Genomic DNA, 24,941 nt, shown 5'->3' with positions numbered 1-24,941 from the left:
ATGGCTCTATTTGAGGCTTTATATGGAAGGCGATGTAGATCACTGATAGGTTGGTTTGAAGTGGATGAGGCTACTGTGATTGGACCTAATGCTGTGTTCGAGGCCATGGAGAAAGTTAAGTTGATTCGGAAAAGTTTGAAGACATCCCAGAGTCACCAGAAGTCGTATAAAGATGTGAGAAGAAGATTTCTTGAGTTTGAAGTTGATGATTTGGTGTACTTGAAAATTTTGCCCATGAAAGGGGTAAAATATTTGGAAAGAAAGGGAAGCTTAGTCCTCGATATGTTGGCCCTTACAGAGTCTTGCATCGTGTTGGGAAAGCAGCTTATGAGATCGAGTTACCTGCAGAGTTGTCAGCTGTTTACCCTGTCTTTAACGTTTGTATGCTCAAGAAGCACATTGGTGATTATGTTATGGTTGCTTCATCAGGAATCTTTGGTGTTCGGGACAACCTTACGTATGATAAGATTCCGGTTGAGATCCTAGATTATCAAGTCCGTATACTAAGGAATAAGGAAGTTCCATTGGTTAAAGTTCTGTGGCAAAATCAATCAATTGAGGGTGCTACTTGGGAACAAGAAGAAGAAATGCGAACTATGTACCCCCATCTCTTCTCCGCAAATTTTAATCAAGCCGAAGGTACTATTCTTCTTTAATTCAGTTTCCTACTAATCTAGAGTATTCAGTTATATAAATATCCATTCTATGATTCGTGTATTCTGTGAAGTACTCGAAAGTCTAGAGTAAAGTAAGTCGGGTAAATTGTTCCCATAAGGTTTTTTTTCCCGTTTCCTCTTTGTTGTTGAGCCTAACTAAGAACATTCGAGGATGAATATTTCCAAGGGAGAGATATTGTAATACCCCAATGGGAAGACTTCCAAAGTGATTGATGTTTAAAATGTGAGGTATTTCTCTAATCTCTACTTTTTGTCATATGGAGAATTGAATAGGATTTCCATCGATACCAAATTCACCTAAATCCGACACTCGGGTGAAGAATTAGAGCCATTTAAGTGAGACAGTATGCCACCTAGCACTTTAGCGCGTCGCGGAGACAGCCAAATTGGCAATTGTCATTTTCCAGTGAGCCTTTGCGATATTGGCATGTTGCGCCAAGGCTTAATATCAGAATTGTCAAATTCTAGTGAACCAACGCGATTCCACCGCATCACGGTGCCCTTCCAGGTCACGACCAAGATGGCAAATGCGACTTCACCGCATCGTGCCACTGAGCAGTTTATCAATTTTCAAAATCCAGTGAAGGTCCACGATCATGGCACATTGCGCCAGAGACGAAAATCGGGCTCCAGTTCTAGAATTTTCTCAAGGGTATTGTGGTCTTTCCACCCGTCCTTACCCACTATATATGTACAAATAGAGGAGAAAATCCTTATTTTCCTCTTCCATTCCATCCAAAAGCTAGGGTTTCTATCCAAAATCCCATCCAATTCTTGTCTAAAGATCTCAAAATTGAGGCGTAGTTTTCACAAATTAGTTCAAGATTCAAAACTTCCAAGTCAAGAACATCAAGAACCCAAAGTCAAGAAGTGGGAAAAGAAGTTCCAATCAAGTTTATTCATCTCAAAATCATAATCAAGGTATGTGGGGCTTGAACAAAAATATCCTTTCATTCTTGTGCCCAAAGAATTGATTTTTTTCTATTGGAATTTCATGATTGTGCAAAGTGGGTTTATACCCAAATTACTTTATGATTGAGTTAGTAGAATTGAGATGTTCAAGATTGATATACATGACTATTTCATTATTTTATTTCCTAAATTGAGAACTTATGCTATGAATTGTATATTGCTACTATGAATTAGAATTGATGATTTCCAAGTGATAAATGATAAGAGTCATGATTTTAAGCTTTTCCATGAGAAGTTGATTATTGAATATATATATATATTGACGTTTGAGTTTAAGAGTCAAGAATGAATCTTATGATGCTTTCTTGAAGTTTTGACATTTGATATGAGTTAATAAGCAAGTCCACTTAATGTTGAGAAAAATTGTTTTGAGTTGAGTCCAGTTAGGAATCCAAAAATTATTTATGATTTACCGATGAGATATATTTATGATTTTAGTCTCTATGTTAGACCCTTCAGTTGATTAAGGTGGATTTCCTTACGTTTTCTCTGAGATTTAGTTTGGGAGTAGTATTTAGCACCGAGTGGGAAGTGTGGGTTTAGTGCATCCTACTTCCCCAGAAATACATGCCACCATAGGATAAAGATTAAGGGACAAAGGCCAAGACAGTGATCACTTTAGTTAAGGTTCTACTCCGATGGCAAGGATAGAACAACTCTCCCCAATATGGGCAAGACGTTGGACTCCATGTAAGCTCATATAGTTTATGTCGGTTATAAGAAAATCCCAAGTCCATAAGAGTTTACGTTTCTAGTATCACCAAGTTACTCTAAGTCTTGAGTTAAAGATTTTGAGTTGAGTATAATGATTTATGAGATTTACAATGCTTGCATTACAATTGATAATTTATAAGGAATATATTTCATCTAATTCAAGAGAAGAGATTCATTATTGATAGCATGCATGATTTTCTTATATATTTATGATAATGTTTATAATGCTGCATACACCCCCACATACTCAGTACATTACCAAGTAATGATTCCCATACTCCTCTGTGTTCTATATTTCCTCGTGATGCATGTTCGGTGCTCAGTCCCAGCAACAACAGTGATCTTTGAGTACCTTTTTTTACATTTCTGCAGTTGGTGAGTCTCATGGTTCGAGGACCTATGTCCTTGATTTTGCTTTGTTAGTAGATGGTTGTTTCTTTTCAGTTTAGTATGAGTTATTTGGGGATCTATACCAATGGCTCCTTAGTCTTATGTTGTATAGGCTATTGTCAGACTAGAGTACCAGTATATATAGAAATTTGAGAATTTTGTTTGTACAGGCCAGTATTTCTTCATCATTATGTATGTTCAAGTTCATGACATGATTGTTCTTCCCTATTTTTGCATGATTAGCGTTATAATAAGTTATGAAAGTGATGACAGGCTTAGAGGGTTAGCTTGAGGCCATGTGTGGCCTTAAGTACCATGTGACATCTCAGGATAGGTTCTTGGGGCGTTACAAGACTACTATCAACTGAATAAGGTCATGGTTTAGAACAAATATCCTTTTCCTAGAATTGATGATCTCTTTGACCAACTTCAGGGTGCTAAGTATTTCTCCAAGATAGACCTTCGTTCGTGGTATCACCAGTTGAAGGTTAGGGAGGTAGATACTTCCAAAACTGCTTTTCGAACTAGACATGGCCATTATGAATTCTTAATCATGTCCTTCGGATTGACTAACGCCCTTGTAGATTTCATGGACTTAATGAATAGGGTGTTGCATAAGTTTCTAGATCCGTTTTTTATAGTTTTCACTGATGACATTTTGATTTATTCTATGAGTGAAGAGGATCATTGCAATCACCTCCGAATTATTCTTCAAACCCTCAAGGATCATAAATTGTATGCAGAATTCTCAAAGTGTGAATTCTGGCTTAGTGTTATTGCCTTTTTTGGGCATATTATGTCTAGTGAGGGAATTAAAGTTGATCCCCAAAAGATTAAGGTAGTGAGAAAATGGCTTAGACCCAGGACTCCAATCGATATCCAGAGCTTCTTGGGTTTTGAAGGGTATTACAAATGGTTCGTGGAAAGTGTTTCTTCCATAGCTGCTCACTTACCAGATTGACAAAGAAAAAAGAAAAAATTTGTATGGTCTTACTTCTATGAGAATAGTTTTAAGAAGTTGAAAGACAAGTTGACTATTGCACTTGTTTTGACTCTTCCTGAAGGTACAAAGGGTTTTGTTATGTAATGTGATGTGTCCCAAGTGGAATTTTGGTGTGTACTTATGCAACATAGTAAGGTAGTATCTTATACATTTAGGCAGTTGAAGGTGCACAAGTGAAACTACCCTTCCCATGACTTTGAGTCAGCGGCTGAGGTGTTTGCACTTAAAATATGGCGGCATTATCTGTATGGGGTACATGTTGATATTTTCACTGACCATAAAAGTTTACAGTATGTCTTATCATAGAAAGTATTGAATCTTAGGCAAAGGTGGTGGTTGGAACTATTGAAGGATTATGACATGAGACTGCACTATTATCTAGGCAAGGCGAATGTGGTGGCCAATGCCCTCAGCAGATTATCTATAGGCAGTCTTTCTTATGTTGAGGAAGGAAAAAGGGAGATGGTTAAAGATATTCACCAGATTACAAATATAGAGGTGTGACTTCTGGATTTTGAATATAAAAGAGTAGTGGTGCATGAGATATCTAAATCTTTCCTATGTGCTTAAGTTAAGGAGAAGCAGGCCGAAGACCCCATCTTGATGCAAATTAAGAACAATATGGGTCAAAAAAAGATGATGGCATTTGAAATTAGCGGTGATAGTATTTTGAGATACCAAGGCAGGCTCTGTGTACCGAATGTGTATGGTTTGTGAGAGAGGATCCTCGACAAGGCTCACTCTTTGAGGTATGTTGAGACCAGGTGGTACTTCTAAAGAAATAACCTTGCCTATGAGGAAATGGGAGATGAATAATATGGATTTGATCACGGGACTTCTGAGGTCCCAAAACCAATACGATTCCATTTAGGTAATTGTGGAGATGATAAAGTTAGCTCACTTTTTCCCTTTGAGGACTAATTATTCAGGAGATGATTATGCCAAGCTGTACATTATAGAAATAGTTCTCTTGCATGGGGCACCTGTATCCATTATATCAGATCAAGGTACGCAATGCTCTTTACAGTTTTGGAATTTTTTTTTTGAGGGGTTTAGGTACCCAAGTGAACCTTAGTACTGCATTCCACCCTCAGATCTATGGATAAGCTGAATGCACCATTCAGACCCTAAAGGATATGTTGAGGGCCTGTGTAATTGACTTCAAGGGTATTTGGAGAGATCATTTCCCATTGATAGAGTTCGCCTGTAATAATAGCTACCATGCCAGCATTAAGATGGATCCTTTAGAAGCACTTTATGGAAGAAGATATAGATCATTGATTGGGTGGTATGAGGTGGGTGAAATGCGGTTGTATGGGCTTGATCTTGTTCACTAGGCAATGGAAAAGGATAAAATCATTAGAGAGCAACTTAATATAGCTTAGAGTCACCAGAAATCCTACGTTGGTGTTAGGAGAAGGGAGCTGGAATTTGAGGTGGGTGATTGGATATTTCTAAAAGTCTTCCCTATAAAGGGAGTCATGTGATTCGGGAAGAAAGGGAAGCTAATTCCTCACTATATAGGACCATACCAGATTATAAGAAGGATAGGTGGTGTTTCTTATGAGTTAGAATTTCCCTCAAGTCTAACTTTCGTTCATCCAGTATTCCATGTGTCCATGTTGAAAAAGTGCATTGGAGACCATTCCCTAATGTTGCTTGTAGAGGAGATCGAGGTGACAGACTCTCTATCATATGAAAAAGAACCTATTTCTATCTTTGACCACCAAGTTCAGAAACTAAGGAATAGGGAAATAGCTTCGCTAAGGTTCTTTGGGGAAATAAAAAAGCTGAGGAAGCTACTTGGGAATCAGAAAATGATATGCGAATCAGGTACCCAACCCTCTTTGAGACTATAAATGGTGGCCTAAATGGTACGAATCATATCCTACTCTCTTTATATTTTCCCTAGTGTGTTTAAAGTAGTTCTTGGTTGTGTTTTGAGCCATCATTTGGGGACGAATGATCCCAAGGGGGGGATAATGTAATACCCTATGATGTCCTCGACTTAATATCTCACTTCGTAGCATGCTTAAAGGGTTAATCATCTGAAAATTTCCTAAGTATCAGAAGGACTTAGTCATATTTTAAGCTCCTAAACTTTTGTGATTTTTAAATCGATTTTTCCAACCTTGCATAATGGATTTTTAAGTTGATTCATGATCGGGGGGGGGGGGGGGGGGGAGTAAAACGGATGTGTCGGGGTTGTTTTGGATTTTTTAGATAACGTTAGAGGTGTGCTTAGATGTTGGAAACAGTGACTCGATATGAATTTGAAGCGCCCCCTCGATGGTTGCATCGATGAAATAGTGGCCCGCTGAGATATCAATGCACTACATTAGTTAACGCATCGAGTACTAGTTCATGTTTTTCTTGTAAATTTTGGGCGAGGAAGGGTATTTTAGTCTATTTTTGCCTATCATAACTCAGTCATAACACGATCTTTAACTTAAGAAGAGCATAATTCATCAAAAACCTCTCTTATTCTCTCAATATGAAAACCCTAATCCATTCCCCAGGGATCAAAGTTCATCCTCAAGGTCCAAAACTCCAAAGACTCAATTACGATTTGGGTTTCTCGCTCTTCTTAAAAAAATAAGGTATGTGGGGTTGTCCTAATCTCATGGGCATGATTTTGATATGAATTTAAACAAGATTTTAATAATTACTTAAGTATGCATGAAATTATAAATGGGGTTTCATTTTTAACATAAAAAGCATGCATTGTGATATGGCTTTAAGAAGAATATTGAAAGATCATGGGGTTGTTTGCTTATATATCTTAATTGTTGAAATGGTGGACATGAGATTTGAATTTTGAAAGGTATTATGAACATGAGTTGTGAATCTTTTAATCCCCATAATGTTGTTTTATGTACTCCACATGATCCTATTATTAAACTACTGAGAGCATGGGTTTTATATCCACTATTGTACTACATTATAAATGATGAATTTCTTGACTATTACCTGTTGGGAATCATTATGCATGTGTCGGTGTATGGGAGTATTGTTGGTGTTCATACTATGATTTGTATAAGAAGTTTTGAGAATTGATGTGGTACTGATGACTTGTAAGTTGGGGTATAATGATACCCTGCGGAGGAATTTCCTCGAATGAAAAGAAGAAAAGAATGTTGTGAGCATGATGCATGTTTTCCTTATATATCATACTTAAGGCTTAATTGATGTGAGTTAGATGGTTACCCGAAGAAAGCACGAGTCAGATGACTATATGCTGGAAACCGTGATTTGCCAACATGGGAACTTAGCAGGGCCACACACACCCAACTTAAAAAGATTTGTAGTGACCTCACTTCATAACATAAAATTATAAGAAGGGTCTAAAGGACTCCCAACAACCGCATTTATAACCGTGTTGAAATGTGGACACAGAGATACGATCGCAGCCTGATTGGTCCGATTGCGTTACCGTGATCGCCGTCCTCAATTCACAGTCGTGGTATCTAAGGCCGTCTACTTTTCTATTTTGCCTTATTTTTCTGCATAGTTGCTACTCTTTCAAACTTAGTTGTCCCTTTATTTTTCTCCTTCTAACCAGCCTCAAGCACCTACAAAGAGTTTAAGATATTGTGACTTATTTAAAAAGAAATAATAGAAAAATGAAAATGATGGCTTGCCTCCCATCAAGTGCTTGGTTTAAGGTCACGACTCTATATTCTTCAGCTTTCATTTATGTCTCCACTTGGAATACTTGAAACGGTGCCCCAACTTTCGATCAATATATCTTTGTGGCACTTGGGGGCAAGGGAAGGGAGCATTGATACTATCTCTATCGTGCCACTTTGAAGACTTGAATATTTTACCCAACTTCACATCAAGCTTCTGAGTAGGCTCGTTGGGTATCGTTATGAACATTTGAAAGGCCACTAATTGGACACTGTTCTTTACACTTCTTTGACTTCAAGTTTGGGACTTTAGTATGCCTATATGGAAGGTCATATTAAAAAATATAAGGAAATTGCTCCTTCTCTCAAATTTCATCACTTGATTGGGTGGATTGACTTTTATCAAATCCACCAAGCAAAATGTTGAAAAGTGGGTAGATGGGGCCTTTTCCCTAATTTTGGAGTCGCATTCCATTAGTAATCTTCACACAGAAATGGACTAGAGTCTTCATAAGGATTTTGCTTGTCTTCTTATTCTGACTCTAGTTCTATTTCCTCAGTTTCGACATCTTCTCTGATATTTGGTTTAGTTGGTTGGTAAATCACCAAGGTTTCATCAATATTGATCTCATTTTGAAGAGTGGGCCCACTCATGTTTCTAGAAGATTAGCCTCCACACCCACTTATTCTATCCTTGTGATTTACTCATTACATGCCCTCATGGATTGATGCATGAGATGCATATTATCCACCTTTGATTCCACCCGGTCCAAGATAACTTGAAGCATTGCTTCAACACCACCCTTTTTGGTTCATTCTTCCTTTTCTTGACCATAAGACCTATGAAAATCATCAGATCCACTAGCACTTAGTTAGTATAATGGGGGTAGGGGCATTTAGACAATCACTCCAATGTCCATATCAACCTCCACATAGAGAATAACCATACTCCGTATAAGATCGAGATGGTACAAATATCTCTCTCTGGGGAGCATATCTACAATCTTGCTAAAAGTGGGGTCTAATACAATATGGACATGGATTGTCATGATTGGATCTCCCACCACCGAATTCACTTTCATTCCAAGATGCCATATTAACAACTAAACAAAATAACTATGAATCTAACTAACAAAAGAAGCAAAACAAAATCACAAACAGCTAATTACAAGTTTGAATCAAAGCAAGTAAGCTAAAATTCAAAACTAACTCAATACACAAAATTATTTTCCGGCAACGGCGCCATTTTTTATAACGCTCAACTTACACATCAATTTGAGTGTATGTCGGCCATCATCAATATATTTACCTAACTAAGAGTCGGATTCAAATAAATGAGGAATAATGTGAGTGACGATTGAGTCAATTTGATATAAAAGCTGCTTACTAGAGTCAAACCTATAGTACAGAATGGTTAGGGCTTTTTAAATCTTGTCAAGTGTGAAAGTAATTCTTGGGATTCTAAAGGACTAACTTGAGACTATGAATAATTCAAGTATAATCAATTAAAATAGATATTGGGACCATACTTTCCTAGGGGAAAATTATGCATGGGATCGTGATGATTTGGTGCAAATTCGAATCGTTGTTGATGTGGTAGGCTAGGTTTAAGGTATTTGAGGCTAGTTTTTCAACAAAATGATAAAAATGTCACTCATTGAATCTTTGGAGTACCTAATGATTGTGTCAATTAAATCCACCCAATACCTTAAATAGGCACCCTAATTTCTAGGATAGTACCCAAGGGATAGTCAACCTTATAATCACCCTTATGTTAAGATAGTTAATATTAGCAAACTAAACTTAATAGTTATCTACTATTGCCTTGGTTCCAACATCCTTCTTTAAAGAATGATGAGGGATCCTAAAGTTCACCCAAACCCCTCTTTCAAGGAGTGTTTAGGCTTTCAAGAGCTTGAGATTTTCACCCATCAAACCCATTTTGGTAATTGAGGCTTTCACCCATAAATCCCAACAAGTTAATCAAGAAATAATAGAACCCATCATCACCAAACTAAAGTATACAAAATATATCACAATCCATACACAATTGCATCCTATTCTAGCATAATCCTAAGGGTAGATCTAGCAAATAATAATGATAATAAACATAAATAAACAAATATTTCCATCAATGTTATCCATAAGAAAATAAAGAGAGGGCAAATTACACTTTAGAATCCAATGAATCTTCTATGGGTGATGCAAAATATACACTTAAATGTCATTGTAATGTCTTGATAGCTCAAGATTAGTACAAGTTTACAACAACCCGTACTTCTACCTAGCTTAAATTCATCTCAAAAATGTTAAAGACTTGCTTTAAATATGAATACACTTTTATACATATAATATTTTAAAGATTTTGACTTTTTATTGTGTGAGAAATTGAATAATCTTTCCATCGATATAAAATTTACTTAAATCCGATGCCCAGGAGAAGAGTTAGAGCCATTTTAGTATGACAGTGAACCACCTGGTACTTTAGCGCATCGCGGAGCTAGCCAAAATGACATTTGTCAAAAACCAGTGAGCCTCCACGATATTGGCGCATCGTGCCAAGCCTCAATTTTAGAATTTTCAATTTTTAGTGCACCAACGTGATTCAATAGCGTCGCGGTGCCTTTCTAGTTCGTATCCAAGGTGGCAACGTGATACCACCGCGTTGTGCCACCAACTAGTTTCCCAGTCATCCGCTTTCCAGTGAGCTAGCACAATTTCACCGTGTTGCACCAGCATGTAAAATTAGGATTTTTGTTCAGGTTCTATTATTTAATTTCAGGGACCATTTGGTAATTTCCCAAAGCCCCTAATCAGACTAAATATGGGATTTATACCCTCAATAGCCAAAATTGCTCATTATGTTCACTATTCCTTAAGAACAAAAGCACTCTATCTCAAATTAGAAAACCCTAGTCTCAAGAAATCAAGTTTAATCCCAAGAATCTCTCCAAGGACTCCAAGAAACTCACGAATTAAGGTATGTTAGATGTTTATTCATGGGTCCCTTCCACCCATGAAGCCCAAGAATCTCATTTCAAAGTACAAGATTATGTATTTATGAGTTTTTCTTGATTTATCTAAATTGAAGTTCATGTTTATATTGTTGTTGGGTGTTGATTCATGTTTTATATTTCTAGTTCCAAGATTTGATCCTAGCATGTGATGATTTGCATGATGTTCATGATAAACCCTTCAAGTTGCAAGTTATTGATGTAGCAATGATACTTGGATGTAGTAATTGTTGTATAACCAAAGCATGTTTCCCATAAGTTTGATAAATGCCTATGTGAATGAATTAGTGCCATTTTAGCATGTCAACATGAGATCCCCATTTATGTACAAGTTAATGCATGGTAAGTGTTTGAAGAAATGACTCATTAACTATATTGTGAATGATAGACTACTGTCATGCTATTCCAAAAATTGTCATGCTTTATATTATCCATGCTATAGAGTCCTGGGGGTATTTAATAGCCAACAATTTAGCCGTTTGCCTAGAGCCAGTGTTAGTTACAAAACAGTCTTAGTCATGTCACACTCAGTAGTACTATCAGTCAGTTTTAGAACTCAGTAGAACTCAGTTAGTTATAGAACTTAGAAAAACTCAGTAATCTCAATATCTGTTTAACCCAGATCCAATAATCAGTTCAAAAACTCAGTGGCATTCAGTCAGAAAATAGAATTCAATAGTATTCCATCAGTCAAGGGGACCCAGTGAACTCAGTTAGATCATTCAGGTAACATGATCAATAACATATTTAGCCCAGTCCAATATAATCTAAGAATCAGCTTAGTGTTTATTCAGTTGGGAGCAGGATTCAATACCGAGCGAGAGTAGGGATGATGGGTTCCTCATCAATTAGGCAGAGTCTTTAGTAGAAGTCCCTGTACTCACGAACTTCACAGCCATAACAGGATAACGGGTCACCCATTAGATTAAGGCTTGGTTACCTCTCAGGGGTCACCCGTCAAATTAGGCTTGACTTCTTGTTTAGGGTCACCCGTCAGATAGGCTTGAGCACCATAGTATCTTTACCCATGCCATGGTACTGACACCCTTCTAGCTGTGGTTATAGGTTGGACCCCACTAGTTCAGATTCAGGATATGTTAGTTAGATGATTACTTTCCACAGTTTCAGTTTTAGTCTTAGTCTTCAGAATAGAACTCAGTTTAGAATTTCATAAATTAGGACTTTCAAATATAGTAACTCAGCTCAGTAAAGAACTCAAATAGTTCTACAGATTTAGGACTGTTGGATACAATCAATCAGCATTAGTATCAGTAAATTCAGGGATCACCCGCCTGATAGAATTGATCTTGGGCGTCACCTGTTAGATAGGATTGACCCCACAATAGTCATTTGTAATATAGTACTAGGAGATCTAGTTATCATTATTATAGTATTAGTAAACTCAGGTAATAGTTAGACAGTATTCAAAATTCGTTATCAAGTGTTAGTATGACCTCAGTTACAGTTTATGTTTTAATGCATGCTTCCTTATTGAGTAGTCTCACGTTATTCACTCAGTTTTATGTTCATGAATATGAACCCTTGCATTTATCCTTACCTCAGCTAGCATACTAGTATATTCCCCTATACTGATACATACTTTTCTTGTGCTATGGTGTCTCATACCATAGGTTCAGATGAATGAGCTCCGAGTACCCTTAGTTGTTCAAATTCAGCCAGCAGCAGTAGAATTAGTAGTGAGTCCTTATCATTCGAGGATGTTCCTTATTTTATTATTGTATTAGATTTAGTATTTCAGTAGATGGAGTTAGTTAGGGGATTGTCCCATCAACTCTATAGTTCAGACATATTAGAGGCTTTTCAGACTAGAGTAGTTTCAGACAGTTGTTTTGGTTTTGGTATTGTTATACGTTATACAGTTGTATTTCATTTTTGAACCTTATGGCAAGTTTTTGCCAAATTTCTACATTATACAGTATTATTATTTAGTTATTACAGTAGGTACCAGTCATGGGTTAGCTTGTGGTTCTTTGGGATTATGAGCACCATATTGTGTCTGGGGTTCAGAATCCGAGGCATTACAAACTTGGTATTAGAGCCTATGATTCAACAGTGTCCTAGGAAGTCTGAAAGCCATATCTAGTAGAGTCTTGTGCATGGGTGTGTAGAGCGCCACACTTATGTATAAGAGGCTATGAGATATTTTAGGAATAGTTTCCCTTCTTTCAGTATTCATGTCGTGTGAGTGAGCATGATCTTTAGTAAAACCCTCAGTCTAATCTGCTTCTCCCTTTCATTTATGTAATATGCCTCTTCAAAGAGCTAATGCCCATAGAAATGATAACCAGCCACCTCAGCCCACAGATTCCTTGAATGAGAATGTGTCACATGTACAGTTTTGGGTTGCTTTTCAGGCGCTATCCTAGCTGTGATAGCTAATATTCAGGGTAACCATCAGGCTGCAGCCCCACCTCAAAAAGATGGGGATTTAGCCATAGCTAGAATTAGAGATTTTATAAAAATAAACCTGCCAGAATTCTTTGGGTCAAAGGTAGGTGAGGACCCATAACTTTTTCTTGATGAGGTGAAGAAGATCACTCAGATTATGTATGTCTCAGAAGAGGAGAGTATAGAATTTACATCTTATAGGTTGAAGGTTTTTGCTTATGATTGGGTAGTGATTTGGAAGAAGAGTAGTGGGGAGGATACAACTCCCATGACTTGGAAGATATTTTAGGATGCGTTCTTAGATAAGTTTTTCCCACTTGAGATAAGGGAAGCTAAGATAGAAGAGTTCATGCACCTGAAGCAGGACTCTATGACAGTCAAGGAGTATTGCCTCAAGTTTAACCAGTTATCTAAGTATGCCCCTGATCAGATGGTTGACCCTAGATCAAGAATAAGTAAGTTTGTAACCGGTGCATCTGGGTTTGTGGTTAAGGAGTGTAGGACTACTATGCTTAATAGAGACATAGATCTTTTTAGATTGATAATGCACGCTCAATATATTGAGGTAGAGAAAGCAAAGGAAAGAGAGAGAGTAGATAAGAGAGCCAGGATAGGTAGTTTTAGTTTTTCTCACCCAGGGTCACAGGTTATAACCGTTCTCAGTATAGTCAAAAGTTTTTAGTCCCATTTCTATCTTCAGCTAGTGCGCCAATACCAAAGTTCAGGAATGACAGTCATGATGGGGCACCAGGTTCCATGACCCTGGGTAGTGTGAGAAGAGATCGTACCTATTCACTTTGTGAAAAGTGTGGTAGAAATCACCTAGGTGTGTGTAGATCAAGAAAAAAGGTATGTTTTGGATATGGTAATTCAGGCCACAGGTTATGGGAGTGTAGAATAATGGCTTAGAGAGTTAGAGATTTGCGTCAGCAGGGTACTACTTCTAGTACCACTGGTGGTCAGCGCCTGAATAGACTTTATGCACTCCAAACTCGCCATGATCAGGGAAGTTCCCCTACCTTAGATTCCGGTACGCTATGAGTCTTTCATCCTTATGATATGCTTTATTAGATCCTTTGCTCCCAGTTGAGCTTAAGTTTTCAGCATAAGTAAGTCAGTAAAGCCAACCATTTAGTTTAGTAGTCAAGCAGTCAAATTCGTATAGTTTGTTTTTCCCATCTTTCCATCTAGTCATATTATCAAAAGTCTCGAGAATGTAACTATTCCCAGACAGAATCCTAGTATTTGCGAGTTTAGCTCAGTTTACGAATCGTGCATTAGTTTTAGATCCCAGATATTCAGTCACTATTTAGTTCGTAGGTACCCTATGCATCGCCCCGGTATCTTAGTGAAGTCAACATTCTTCGAAGGACATAGTATCCTAAGGGAGAGATGCACTATAACCCCCAAGCTAACATGATCTAAACCTTCCATTTTATCTTTACGTAATGAATCCAGCTTGAGGTAATGGGTACTCATAGTTGACCCTGTAGTTCCAATCTCAGTTGTAAGCTATGTACTCAAGGGCTCAGTTTAGTTTACGATATTCAGTTCATGTATCATATTTCAAACTCATTCATGTTCTCATATTTCAAGTCATGCATTTTTAGCAAATGATGTTCGTCTTATTAGTGTTCTCAACTTAAGGTAATAGTCTTTCTTAGATCTACTCAGTTCCATGTTTAGTTACAGCCATATTCTTAGTATCAGTTATTGTTGCATATTTAGTCACACATTCATTAATCAGTTCATTCATGTATTCCATGTATCAGACATACATGTCCAGTGTATAAACTCAGTCTGTCAGTACTCTTTTAGCTTAACTAGCCACATTCGAGGATGAATGTTCCCAAGATGGAGATATTGTAACACCCCGTACTTCTACCTAGATTAAATTTGTCCCAAAAATGTCAAAGACTTGCTTTAAAGATGAATACACTTTTATACATGTGGAATTTTCAAGATTTTGCCTTAACAAATTTATGGCTAAGTGTTTGAATTATCAGTAGGTTACGGTAAACACCAGAGGCCTAGTGATATTCTTTAGGAGTTTAACATCCCTATATGGAAGTTGGAAGTGGTAAGCAGGGATTTTGTGAGTAGGTTGCCTCATACACGTCGTTAGCATAATTTGATTTTGTGCATTGTAGATGGAATGATTGAGTTAGCCTATTTGTTGCCAGTTTATACTTTGTATCAGTTGAGCATTATGCTAGAATCTATATTAGGGAGTTGATAAAGTTGCACGGGGTTTCGTAGACCGTTATTTCAAATAGAGGTACTCAATTTACCTTCTATTTTTGGAAGGATTTTTAGAAGGGTCTTTGTACCCAAGTTCATCTCAATACAGCTTTTCATCCTCAGATAGATGGTAAAGAAGAGCGGACCATTCATATATTAGAAGATATATTGAGGGCTTATGTTAACAACTTCAAGGGTAGTTGGGATGACCATTTCCCTTTGATTGAGTTTGCCTACAACACTAGCTGTTACTCTAGTATTCAGATGGCTCCATTTGAGGCTCTCTATAGAATGAGGTGTAGATTTCCTATTGGTTGGGTTGAAGTAGGTGAGGATACTTTAATAGGTCCAAATTTGGTATATGAGGCAATGGAGAAAGTTCAGTTAATCCAAGAAAAGTTTAAGATAGTCTAGAGTCGACATAAATCCTATGCTAATGTGAGAAGAAGAGGTCTTAAGTTTGTGATTGGTAACTTGGTTTATTTAAAACATTAGCCCATGTAAGGGGTGAAGATATTTATCAAGAAAGGGGAACTCAGTCCCCATTATGTTGGCCATATAGGATTTTGAGACGTTTTGGGATGGTGGCTTAGGATTTAGACTTACCTACAGATTTTGCATCAGTGCATCCACTATTTCATGTTTCTTTTCTTAACAAATGAATTGGAGATGCAACTTCTCTCATTCCTCTAGAAAATATGGTCATGAAAGATAGCCTTTCCTACGAATAAGTCCCAGTTGAGATCCTTGATCACCAGATTTATAGGCTAAGGGAAAAAGAAGTTCCCTTGGTTAAGGTTCTATTGAGAAATCAGTCCGTGGAGGGAGCTACTTTGGAAGTAGAAGCTGATACGTAAATCAAGTATCCCCATATTTTCTACAAGAATTCAGATTCATCTTGAGGTAGTGGTTTTCACTAAATTGATTCTCTTATTTTCTATCTCGGCTATCTAACTATCCTTATTTCATAGCATGCATTCATGAATTTAATTCAAGCCATGCATCATGTTTTAGATTCAATTACTTAATGATGATTTGGCTCATAAGTATTCGGTGCATTATCTCAGTCTTCTTAATATATCAGTTCAAACAGTTTCATTTAGGGATGAATAATCCCAAGAGGGAGATATTGTAATACCCCAAAAAATTCTAGACAAGTTTCCAGCTACTCGTCCCATGTTTAGAAGTCCCAAATCTATTTAATTCACACTAAGTAAAAGTGAAATAACCATTTTAAGACCCCAAGATTTTGAATATTTCATTTTTTGCCTTCCTAAGTTTGAAATGTTAATTTATGAGTTGAAAATTTTTTAAGGATGTTTAAAGGGTCATCCGAGAGAGTTTCAAAATTTTTAGAAGAGGTTTGGGGTGTTTTGGGACTACGGAGGCAATTTGGACATGTCACGAAGGCTGTCCCTCCATGATACATGGCGTGTCATGGAGGTTAGTCTCCATGATACATTTTGTGTTACGGAGGCTAGTCTCCATGAAATCCTTCGTGCCACAAAGGCTATGAAATCCTGCAACATCTTTTAAAGGCTCAAGGGGTATTTTCATCTTTCTCTTCACCCTACACATCTAATTGACATCTAAAAATGACATAGGGGAATTATTTTCCTCATTCTCTATAGTTAACAATACTCAAAATCATCCCATCATCATAAATATAAAATGCAAAGCTTTTCAAAAAAATTCACCATTCTAGGTACCAATTCCAAGCTTTCTTCAAGGATTCAAGAAACTCAGGTACGTGGGATATTCATCAATGGGATTACTTCCACCCATTGAGTCCCAAGAACCCTTTGTTTTTTCAAAGTATAAATTCTTTTTCCTATTTCAAGAAATTTCAATGTTAAGTATGAAATTACTTAAATTCTTCTTAATTGTTTTGAATAAAAACCATGACATTGTGTTTCCCCATGTGAATTTTAATCTTATATGTTTTATAATCTACGTCAGCCATATCATGTTTAGTTGATACCATGTCAACTTCTCAAGTTATGAAATAAACCTTATGATCATGTTGTTCTCATAAGTTTAATGTATTCCTATACTCATGATCATGAATTTTATTATATTTGTGAAATATATCATGTTTTGGAGTTTACAAAACTTGAATTCCCTTATAGTGTTTTAAGTGATGTTATTGTATTTAAAGAATTATTCAATGCTGGAGGGTTATGAATACTTGATACCTATGTGTTTGCACATGCTTTAGATTTTTAAGTTTTAAGTCAGTTAGATCAGGATTTTATCATCATATTCAAATTATCATATTTATGTTGAGTAATTATCAATTACAAATTCATTTAACTTAAATCAGTACCAGTGTCAGTTCATTTAGGAGTAGGATTTAGCATCGAGTGAACCTAACGATGAAGACTCACCCGCCAGTAGAGGACTAACACCTTTAGTAACATTCCCTAGTTTAAGAATTACATAGCCAATGTAGGTTATAAGATATAGCCCATAAGTAGAGGATTGATACTCTCTTAGAGTTCACGTACCAGTAGAGGAATAACATACCAGTCCTTCAGGACATCAGCCTTATGGATCCACATAGTCAGATATTTATTAGTACTCAAGGCAAGGTACTGATACCCTTCTAACTGAGGTCAAAGGTTGGACCCTAATTAGCTTAAATTGGGGCATGTCGGTTTCATAATAGCTCTCACAGTCTTAGTTCAGTATTTAGAGTATGTCACCTCAATTTTGAATAACTAAGTGTACAGATATTAGTTATTCAAATCATTTCAGTACATGTTTATGCTTGGTCTTGCATTCATTTTACATGTTCATGTACTCATGCTCAGTACTTATATGTATTTCAGTTAGTCCCTATCTCACATACTAATACATTCAAAGTACTAACTACATACACTTTTTGTGCTATGTTGTCTTATAAGATAGGTTTGGACCCTTAGTTCCTCGATTACCCTTAGTCAGCTTTGTACCACTCTGCAGCAGTTGTGGTGAGTCCTCATCCATTAAGGATAAGTATTTATAGTTATTTTTAGTATTTTCTTTATTTCAGTCAGCCAGAGTTAGTTTTTTTCAATAGTTTCAGATATGTTAAGTATTATTTCAGTAGTACATCTTAACAATATTTGATCAGTTTAACTTTCGTATATGATATTATAGTATTATTTTATTCAGTGCTCATAGCAAGTACTAAATCATGGGTTAGCTTGAGGTCAACTGTAGCCTTAAGCACTGTGTTACCACTAGGGGGTAGTCTAGGGTCATAACATCCCATTATCTTGGTAAGACTATTCCTTGTTAGAGGGAAAGCATTGGTTAATAATAAGACTAGGTAGATGAATTTTTGATTAAATCATAAGGAAGTGACATTTAATGTATGTCGATCTATGAATCAACCAAGAACATGTGTGTGATCTTAATTATTAAAATAGTTGATGAGGATGCATTGGTAGCTCTTATTATGGAGAGGCTTGCAGTCATAGAACTTGTAGCAGTTATTATGAACTTTGAGAGTGATAATATTGATGCTTATGATAAGATGGTGAGCATACTTATTGGTTAAAGTTCATACAAATTTGCAACAAAGAAGTTGGATCTTGATTTGAAGAATAGAGTGACCCAATTGTCTAGGCCTTCTATTGAGGATCCTTCTATTTTAGAGATCACAACTCTTTTATACCATCTTTTTTATGCATTCTTGGAAGTGAACAATACTTAATGGGTTATTATTGTATCTAATTTGGTGGATTGATAGGTTACAACTCTAGTGTCTATCGGTACTTCTACTACAGAAATTTGACTTTGAGGTTAAAGATGAAAAAAGGGATTGAAAATTAAGTGGTTGGTCATTTATCATGGCTTGAAATAGAGGCAATGAAAAATTAGAAGGATGATCTTAGGATAGGTAACAATTCTCCAGATGAGTAGCTATTGGTTGCATAGAAAGACTTGATTCCATGCTTTTGTAGATTTTTCCAATTATTAGTAAGCAATGTGGTGCCCAAAAAACTATCATTTCAGCAGTAAAAGAAGTTTATGCATAATGCATAGAAATTCTTCTAGGATGAGCCATACTTGTTTTGGATTTGTGCAGTTCAGATGATATGTGGATGTGTTCTTGAGGTTGAGATGATGGGTATTCTAGATATATTCCATTTGTCATCAGTTGAGGGTCATCATAGTGATGCATGAACTGCTAATAAGATCTTGCAATATGGTTAATACTAGCCTACCCATTCATAGAGACATTTATGACTATACAAAGCTTTGTAATTAATGTCAAATACAAGGAAATATCTCAAGAATAAAAGAGCTCCTGATAATTGTAATACTAGAGTTTAAGCTATTTGATATATAGGGCATTAGTTTCATTGGCCCCTTTGTGAAATCATACAGTATAAAGTATATCTTGGTTGTTGTGGATTATGTTTCAAAGTGGGTGGAAGAAGTTGCATTAATAATAAAGAGAAGAGTGTGATGCATTTTTGAGATTTTTGAGGACGAACGGATTCTCCAAATTTTGTACAGCAAGGGAAATAATTAGTGATGAGGCTCCTATTTTTGCAATCATCTATTCAGACCCTACTTGAAAATATGGTGTAAAACATAGGGTGGCAACACTCTACCATCCTAAGACAAGTGTCAAGTTGAGATCTCCATTCTTGAGATTAAGTCCATTTTGGTGAACACTATGAATGCCAATAGAACGGACTGGTCTAGAAAGTTGGATAATGCATTATGGGCATACCAAACAACATTTAAGACCCCTATTGGAGCTTCTCCATATTAGCTTGTGTACAGAAAGGCTTGCTACTTTTCTGTTGAACTTGAGTATAAGGCATTATGAGCATTAGAGAGGTCAAATTTGGAGTGGAATAATGCGGAAAAGCTGAGGCTTGAGCAGCTAAAGAAATGGATGAATTTTTTTTCAAGCCTATGAACATTCATCTTTGTACAAATAAAATATGAAATCATAACATGTCCGAATGATAGAAAAGATAGAATTCACCATTGGTGACATGGTTTTGTTGTTTGAATCCAAGCTTTGCTTTTTTCCTAGAAATTTGAAGTCAAAATGGAGGGGACCATATCGAGTGGTGATAGTATTTCCATATAGTTCCATTAAGCTTGAAAATAGCAAGGATCAGAAGTTTAAATTAAAATTTAAAAGGGTGATGCATTATCTTGATAATGTTGAAAAAGTCAAGATGGTATGTGATGTGATCTTGATAGAGCCTGAGTAAGTGGCTCAGTTAAGTCATGCCATAATATTAAATTAGGTGTTTCATGGGAGGCAACGTATGGGGTAGTTTTGTAAAGTCTTAGTAGCCAAGTTATCCACATGATGTTGCTATATTAAATCAAGTGCTACTTGGAGGTTAACCCAAGGATTTTGTACTTTTTATTCCTTTTTACTTATAGGGTTGTAATGACCCTTCAAGTCATTTTCCATATTTCTACATATTTTGTCGTTAGAGCTTTTCTATAGCTTCCCCAAGTCATTTATGACTTGCTAGGATTGACGGTTTCATTACTGAGAAATTCATTTGGTTTTAAGAGCCAATTCCCTATTTAGAAGTCTTCCTATGTTGCAAATAGTCATTGGGCAAAAACTTTAGCAAAATGATTGTGAATGCAAATTCTAACTGCACCAACAGCTCCGTAATATTGATTTTAGGCTAGGTAGATTTTGGTTTGGGTCCTGAGGAACCCGGTCTCATTTACCTACTAGTTGGAAAGTTAAAATTATAAAATGTAGGTATAGGGCCCATATTTGATTGAAACAACCTCAGATGGAAATTTTGAGTACGCCATCACATTCGAAATGTCAAATTTGGTGTTACGTAGTTTATTTATGTACATGGTATTCCGGATGAATCCCGAGGGCTTGATGGAAACTTAGAAGACTTCCAAGTTTCAGCTGTCAACTGATGCAAATGCAATCACCATCCTTGATTCGCGATAGCGGTACTGTAATGGCACAGTATAGGTCACTCTCGTAACTAATTGTGCAGTCTTCAAGTACTCCGATCGCATACCTTGGACTAATGATAGCGAGTCGGAAGTACCTAGACATGTATAAAATGACCTTATTTGCCCAAATTTTGGCCATTAACCACCATTCTCTTAAGAGAAAAAACCCTAAAGAGTGAGACTTCTCAAGATTGATACTTGTGGGTGACTTAGGAGCTTGATTAACATTTATTTTCATGATTATCATCCATTTTAAGCAAAGAATTTACCCTTTTCTTGGTAAGATTTATTGATTTATTGCTCAAAACCCTATAAAACTTTAGGACTTGATTTCATCCCTAAGTTAGCCTGGTTTTCACTCATCTTTTGAGGTTATTATTTCTTGAGCTTGATAGCATGTTGGGTTGGTTTCGAAAATGCAATTTTCGTAAGTGGGACCCACATAAAGTTTTTGAGGTGATTTTTGGATCCAAAGAACAATGGTTCAATAGGGGTATCATTGTTCTCATATTTTTGATAGCTTGGCATCTTGAGGAGGCTTCACAAAAGAGAAAAGCTAAGGTTTAGCGATTCATTAAGCTTTCTTCGATATTGAGGTAGGCTAGGTTTATCCCTTGTTAGATTGATCAATGTCATAGTATATTTATGATATATTGTTAGATTGGGATGGGTTTTAGGTGTTAGAATGATAAAATTCAAGACTTGGGTTTGTTGAACCATTTAGGTTAAATTAAAATCGTAACAATGCTTGGCTTGTTCCTTTGGCCTGAGGTGAATTGGACTTCACTACTCGCAATTAGAATGAGAATGTCCTAAATTACTCAAGATTAAGTATCATGATCTAATTAATCATGCTTAGGGTAAGTTGTCCTTAGTTTCTCACACTAATGAAAGTGCCTTAGTTGCTATGATTGAGTTAGTTATAGTGTTTGGAATGACCTTTACCTTAAAACTAATTGTGGCTTGCTATACATCTAAGAGTGGATTAAGATACCTTAGCCTAGTTCGACGTAGAAGTTGACTTAGAATAAAGTTTGGGGATTTCAAAGTGGGCTTTTTGACCCACCTTAAGTCAAGATTGATGTTAACTATTCTGAAACCTTTGTGCGTATATTATATGCCTAGAGAATGCCCTTTTGGAGGCTATATTAAGGGATCTTGGTACTTGTTGGTTTTGATAAATGATGTTAAAAGTAATGCCTAATGATTATTCCATATGTTTGATTTATTGGTTAAGCTTATTATGAGCTACTGATTATGCTATTATTGTGGCTATTGATTGGGTTACCGATTATACAATTGAATTAGACCATAACTATCATATTATCTAAGCCATAAATTATGTTATGGACTATGCTATGAATAAGCTATAGATTATGCCATGGATTAGCTATTACTCGGGCTATTGATAAACTATCTTTTATGCTAATGATAGGCCATTGAATATGCCTTTAATGAGTCATTGCTCATGATGTTGCTTATGATTATGATCATGCTAAGAAATTATGCTTGAACATTCCTACATCAACGATTGCTCCATGAATTATATTAGAAGTCATACTTACTGATTATATGAGAGGTTATGCTATTAATTATGCTTGAAATCATGATGCTATATTATATGATCACTTATACTGTTGATTTTCCTACCGACTATGATATCTTAATACCCGACAAGGCCGAAGGATATCATGATGATATATTGATACCTAGCAAAGTTGGAGTATATTATGATAATATATTGGTACACGACAAGGGAGGAGGATATTGTCATGTTATATTATACCCGACAAGGATGAAGGATATTGATACCTGGTAAGGCCGGAGGATGATTATGATGATATATATAAACTCCGCAAGGCTAGAATATGATTATGATGATGCATTGATACCCGACAACGCTGGAGGATAATTTAAATGATGTACCTATGTGTACATCTACCAGTTCGAGTCCGGCTATGCCATATTTATGGCAATTATATGCATATATATACTTATATGGAAATTGGGTATGTTGTTGACATTAGATATGTCAGTTATAGCCCGAAAGTGATAAATACTTATAAAGTGGTATAGTTGATGATTAGTGATAATTGAGGATTAGTGACAATTTATGATTAGTGGTGAATTTAGTTTAAGTGACTAATAATGTCTAGTTGACAATCGAGGACTAGTTTGTAAATGTGGATTAGATAATAACTAATGTTAGATGAGAAATGATAATTATCTAATGAATAGTGATTAGTGGATATGTGGTGAATAATTGTTGAATGATAACTACATGTTATATGATCACTATTTATTAAATGGATTAGTTAATAAATGATGGTTAGCTAATAAATGGTGACTTTTGAGTATCTATGATAAGGTTGTTAAATGATGGTAGTATTATTATTATTGGTATATTATGACAATATTGGTAAATGGTATATTGATTATACTTGTGGAATGATGGTAAGATAATGATGCAGGTTGGTTATAATATTGGTTGATTTCTTTATTCTTCTCTTGAGTGCACTCTCCAATCGTATGGGAGGCTTGATGAGTTCTTCACTTTTCTATACCAATTGGCCTATAGGAGCTAAATTTGTAATTATGTTCGCTTATGTTGATGCTTTATGAAACATTATTATCCAGCGTTGTTTACTTATTATGCACAGAGGTATTGGCATGTGTTAATGCCTTATGTTATCCTACTATTCCAATTTAATTACTTATTTTGTACAGGAGTATTGGAGATTATTCAGGTTCATGTCTGTACCGTGACTTAGTTATGTTATCTTACATTTATCATACTTATATCATGATTTAGCTCAGTCAGTCGATGATGCCTACTAAGTACCCATTATTTTGGTACTCATACTATATTTCAGTACCTTTTTAGTGTAGATCCGAGCGCTTGTTGCCACTATTGATTGAAGTTTGTACGGCGATTGATTTTTGGAGATAGGGTGAGCTCTTAGAGTTTGATTTGCCCATTTCCATATTTAGTCTTTTGTTTTGAGAAAATTGTTGTTGACTATTCTAAACATTTGAAGTTATATTATTCTCATTTTATACTCTTTACTAGCTCTACCAGGTCGTGGGATGGTATTTAGTATATATTATTTTATCTATTTAGAACACCTGCGTATTTATGAATTGTGTTCTTGAATTTCTCCTATGATGGGCATTTCCTACAGAATTAACTTATTGCATTAACTCTAGGTTATGGCTGGCTTATCTACTGGTGAATTTTAGTAGGTGCCATCATGACTCATAAATCGAGTTATGACAAATTGTTATCAGAGCCTAGGTTTCACCGTTATTGTTGTTACAAGAGCGAGTTTCTAGTAGAGTTCTATGGATCAAAATGATGATGCCCATTTTCTATCTTAGGAAGGCTATGGAACATTCTTAGGAGTTCTTCACTTCTATCACTCATATCGTGCTAAGATTTTGAATTGTTCTATAGAACTATTCCCTTGAATTTACTTTTTTGCAGATGGAAAGGACACGTGTTATCGCTACATGAGATGTGGGTCCAGAGATTGAGCCTAGGGATCCTACTCCAGTTCATGGAAAGCCTAGAGGTCATGGAAAATCGGGTGATATATCCCCAGCTAGTACCCAGGACAGTCTGCCTTCCCCAAGTTCTATTCCAACTCTAGATTCAAAGGTTATTCCATCCTAAACAGTAGAGGGCCAGGGACCAGCCTAGGCTCCATCAGGGTGTAACACCCTGCATTTTTTGGCTAGACTTTGAACCATCGTTCATAGGTGTATAAACTCAAATCCCATGATTTATATTTGAATACATGTATCATGATCATAATCGTAGTGTGAAGAGTGCCTATGAGGTGAAAAATGTTCATCGGAATCACTTAGAGAAAAGTTGAGCTAAGAGCCTTCGATACAGCCAAATCTTGGTACTCTATTCTACAGGGGTCAAATTTGA

The 24,941-nt window shown here is 36.2% G+C and overlaps 1 protein-coding gene across 1 annotated transcript; it reads left to right on the top strand.

Moving 5' to 3' along the window:
* On the top strand, nucleotides 1–24,518 carry LOC124887759. The gene is made up of 3 exons (XM_047397675.1): nucleotides 1–194; nucleotides 299–494; nucleotides 24,489–24,518. Exons 1-3 carry the CDS (start codon nucleotides 1–3, stop codon nucleotides 24,516–24,518), a joined length of 420 nt encoding a protein of 139 aa, XP_047253631.1.
* Nucleotides 24,519–24,941: the final 423 nt, after the last annotated feature.

This window comes from Capsicum annuum, chromosome 10, assembly GCF_002878395.1.
Source record: "Capsicum annuum cultivar UCD-10X-F1 chromosome 10, UCD10Xv1.1, whole genome shotgun sequence".
Lineage (NCBI taxonomy): Eukaryota > Viridiplantae > Streptophyta > Magnoliopsida > Solanales > Solanaceae > Capsicum > Capsicum annuum.
The sequence above is the reverse complement of the archived record's forward strand: the minus strand, read 5'-3'. Positions and strand labels throughout refer to the sequence as shown.

Excerpts from the sequence above, each read along its gene's own strand:
- LOC124887759 (XM_047397675.1), top strand. The coding sequence starts at position 1 with ATGGCTCTATTTGAGGCTTTATATGGAAGGCGATGTAGATCACTGATA. Across the intron at positions 195-298 it reads GTGAGAAGAAGATTTCTTGA|AGTCTTGCATCGTGTTGGGA; the intron begins GTTTGAAGTTGA and ends TGGCCCTTACAG. Across the intron at positions 495-24,488 it reads TTGAGATCCTAGATTATCAA|ATGGAAAGGACACGTGTTAT; the intron begins GTCCGTATACTA and ends ACTTTTTTGCAG.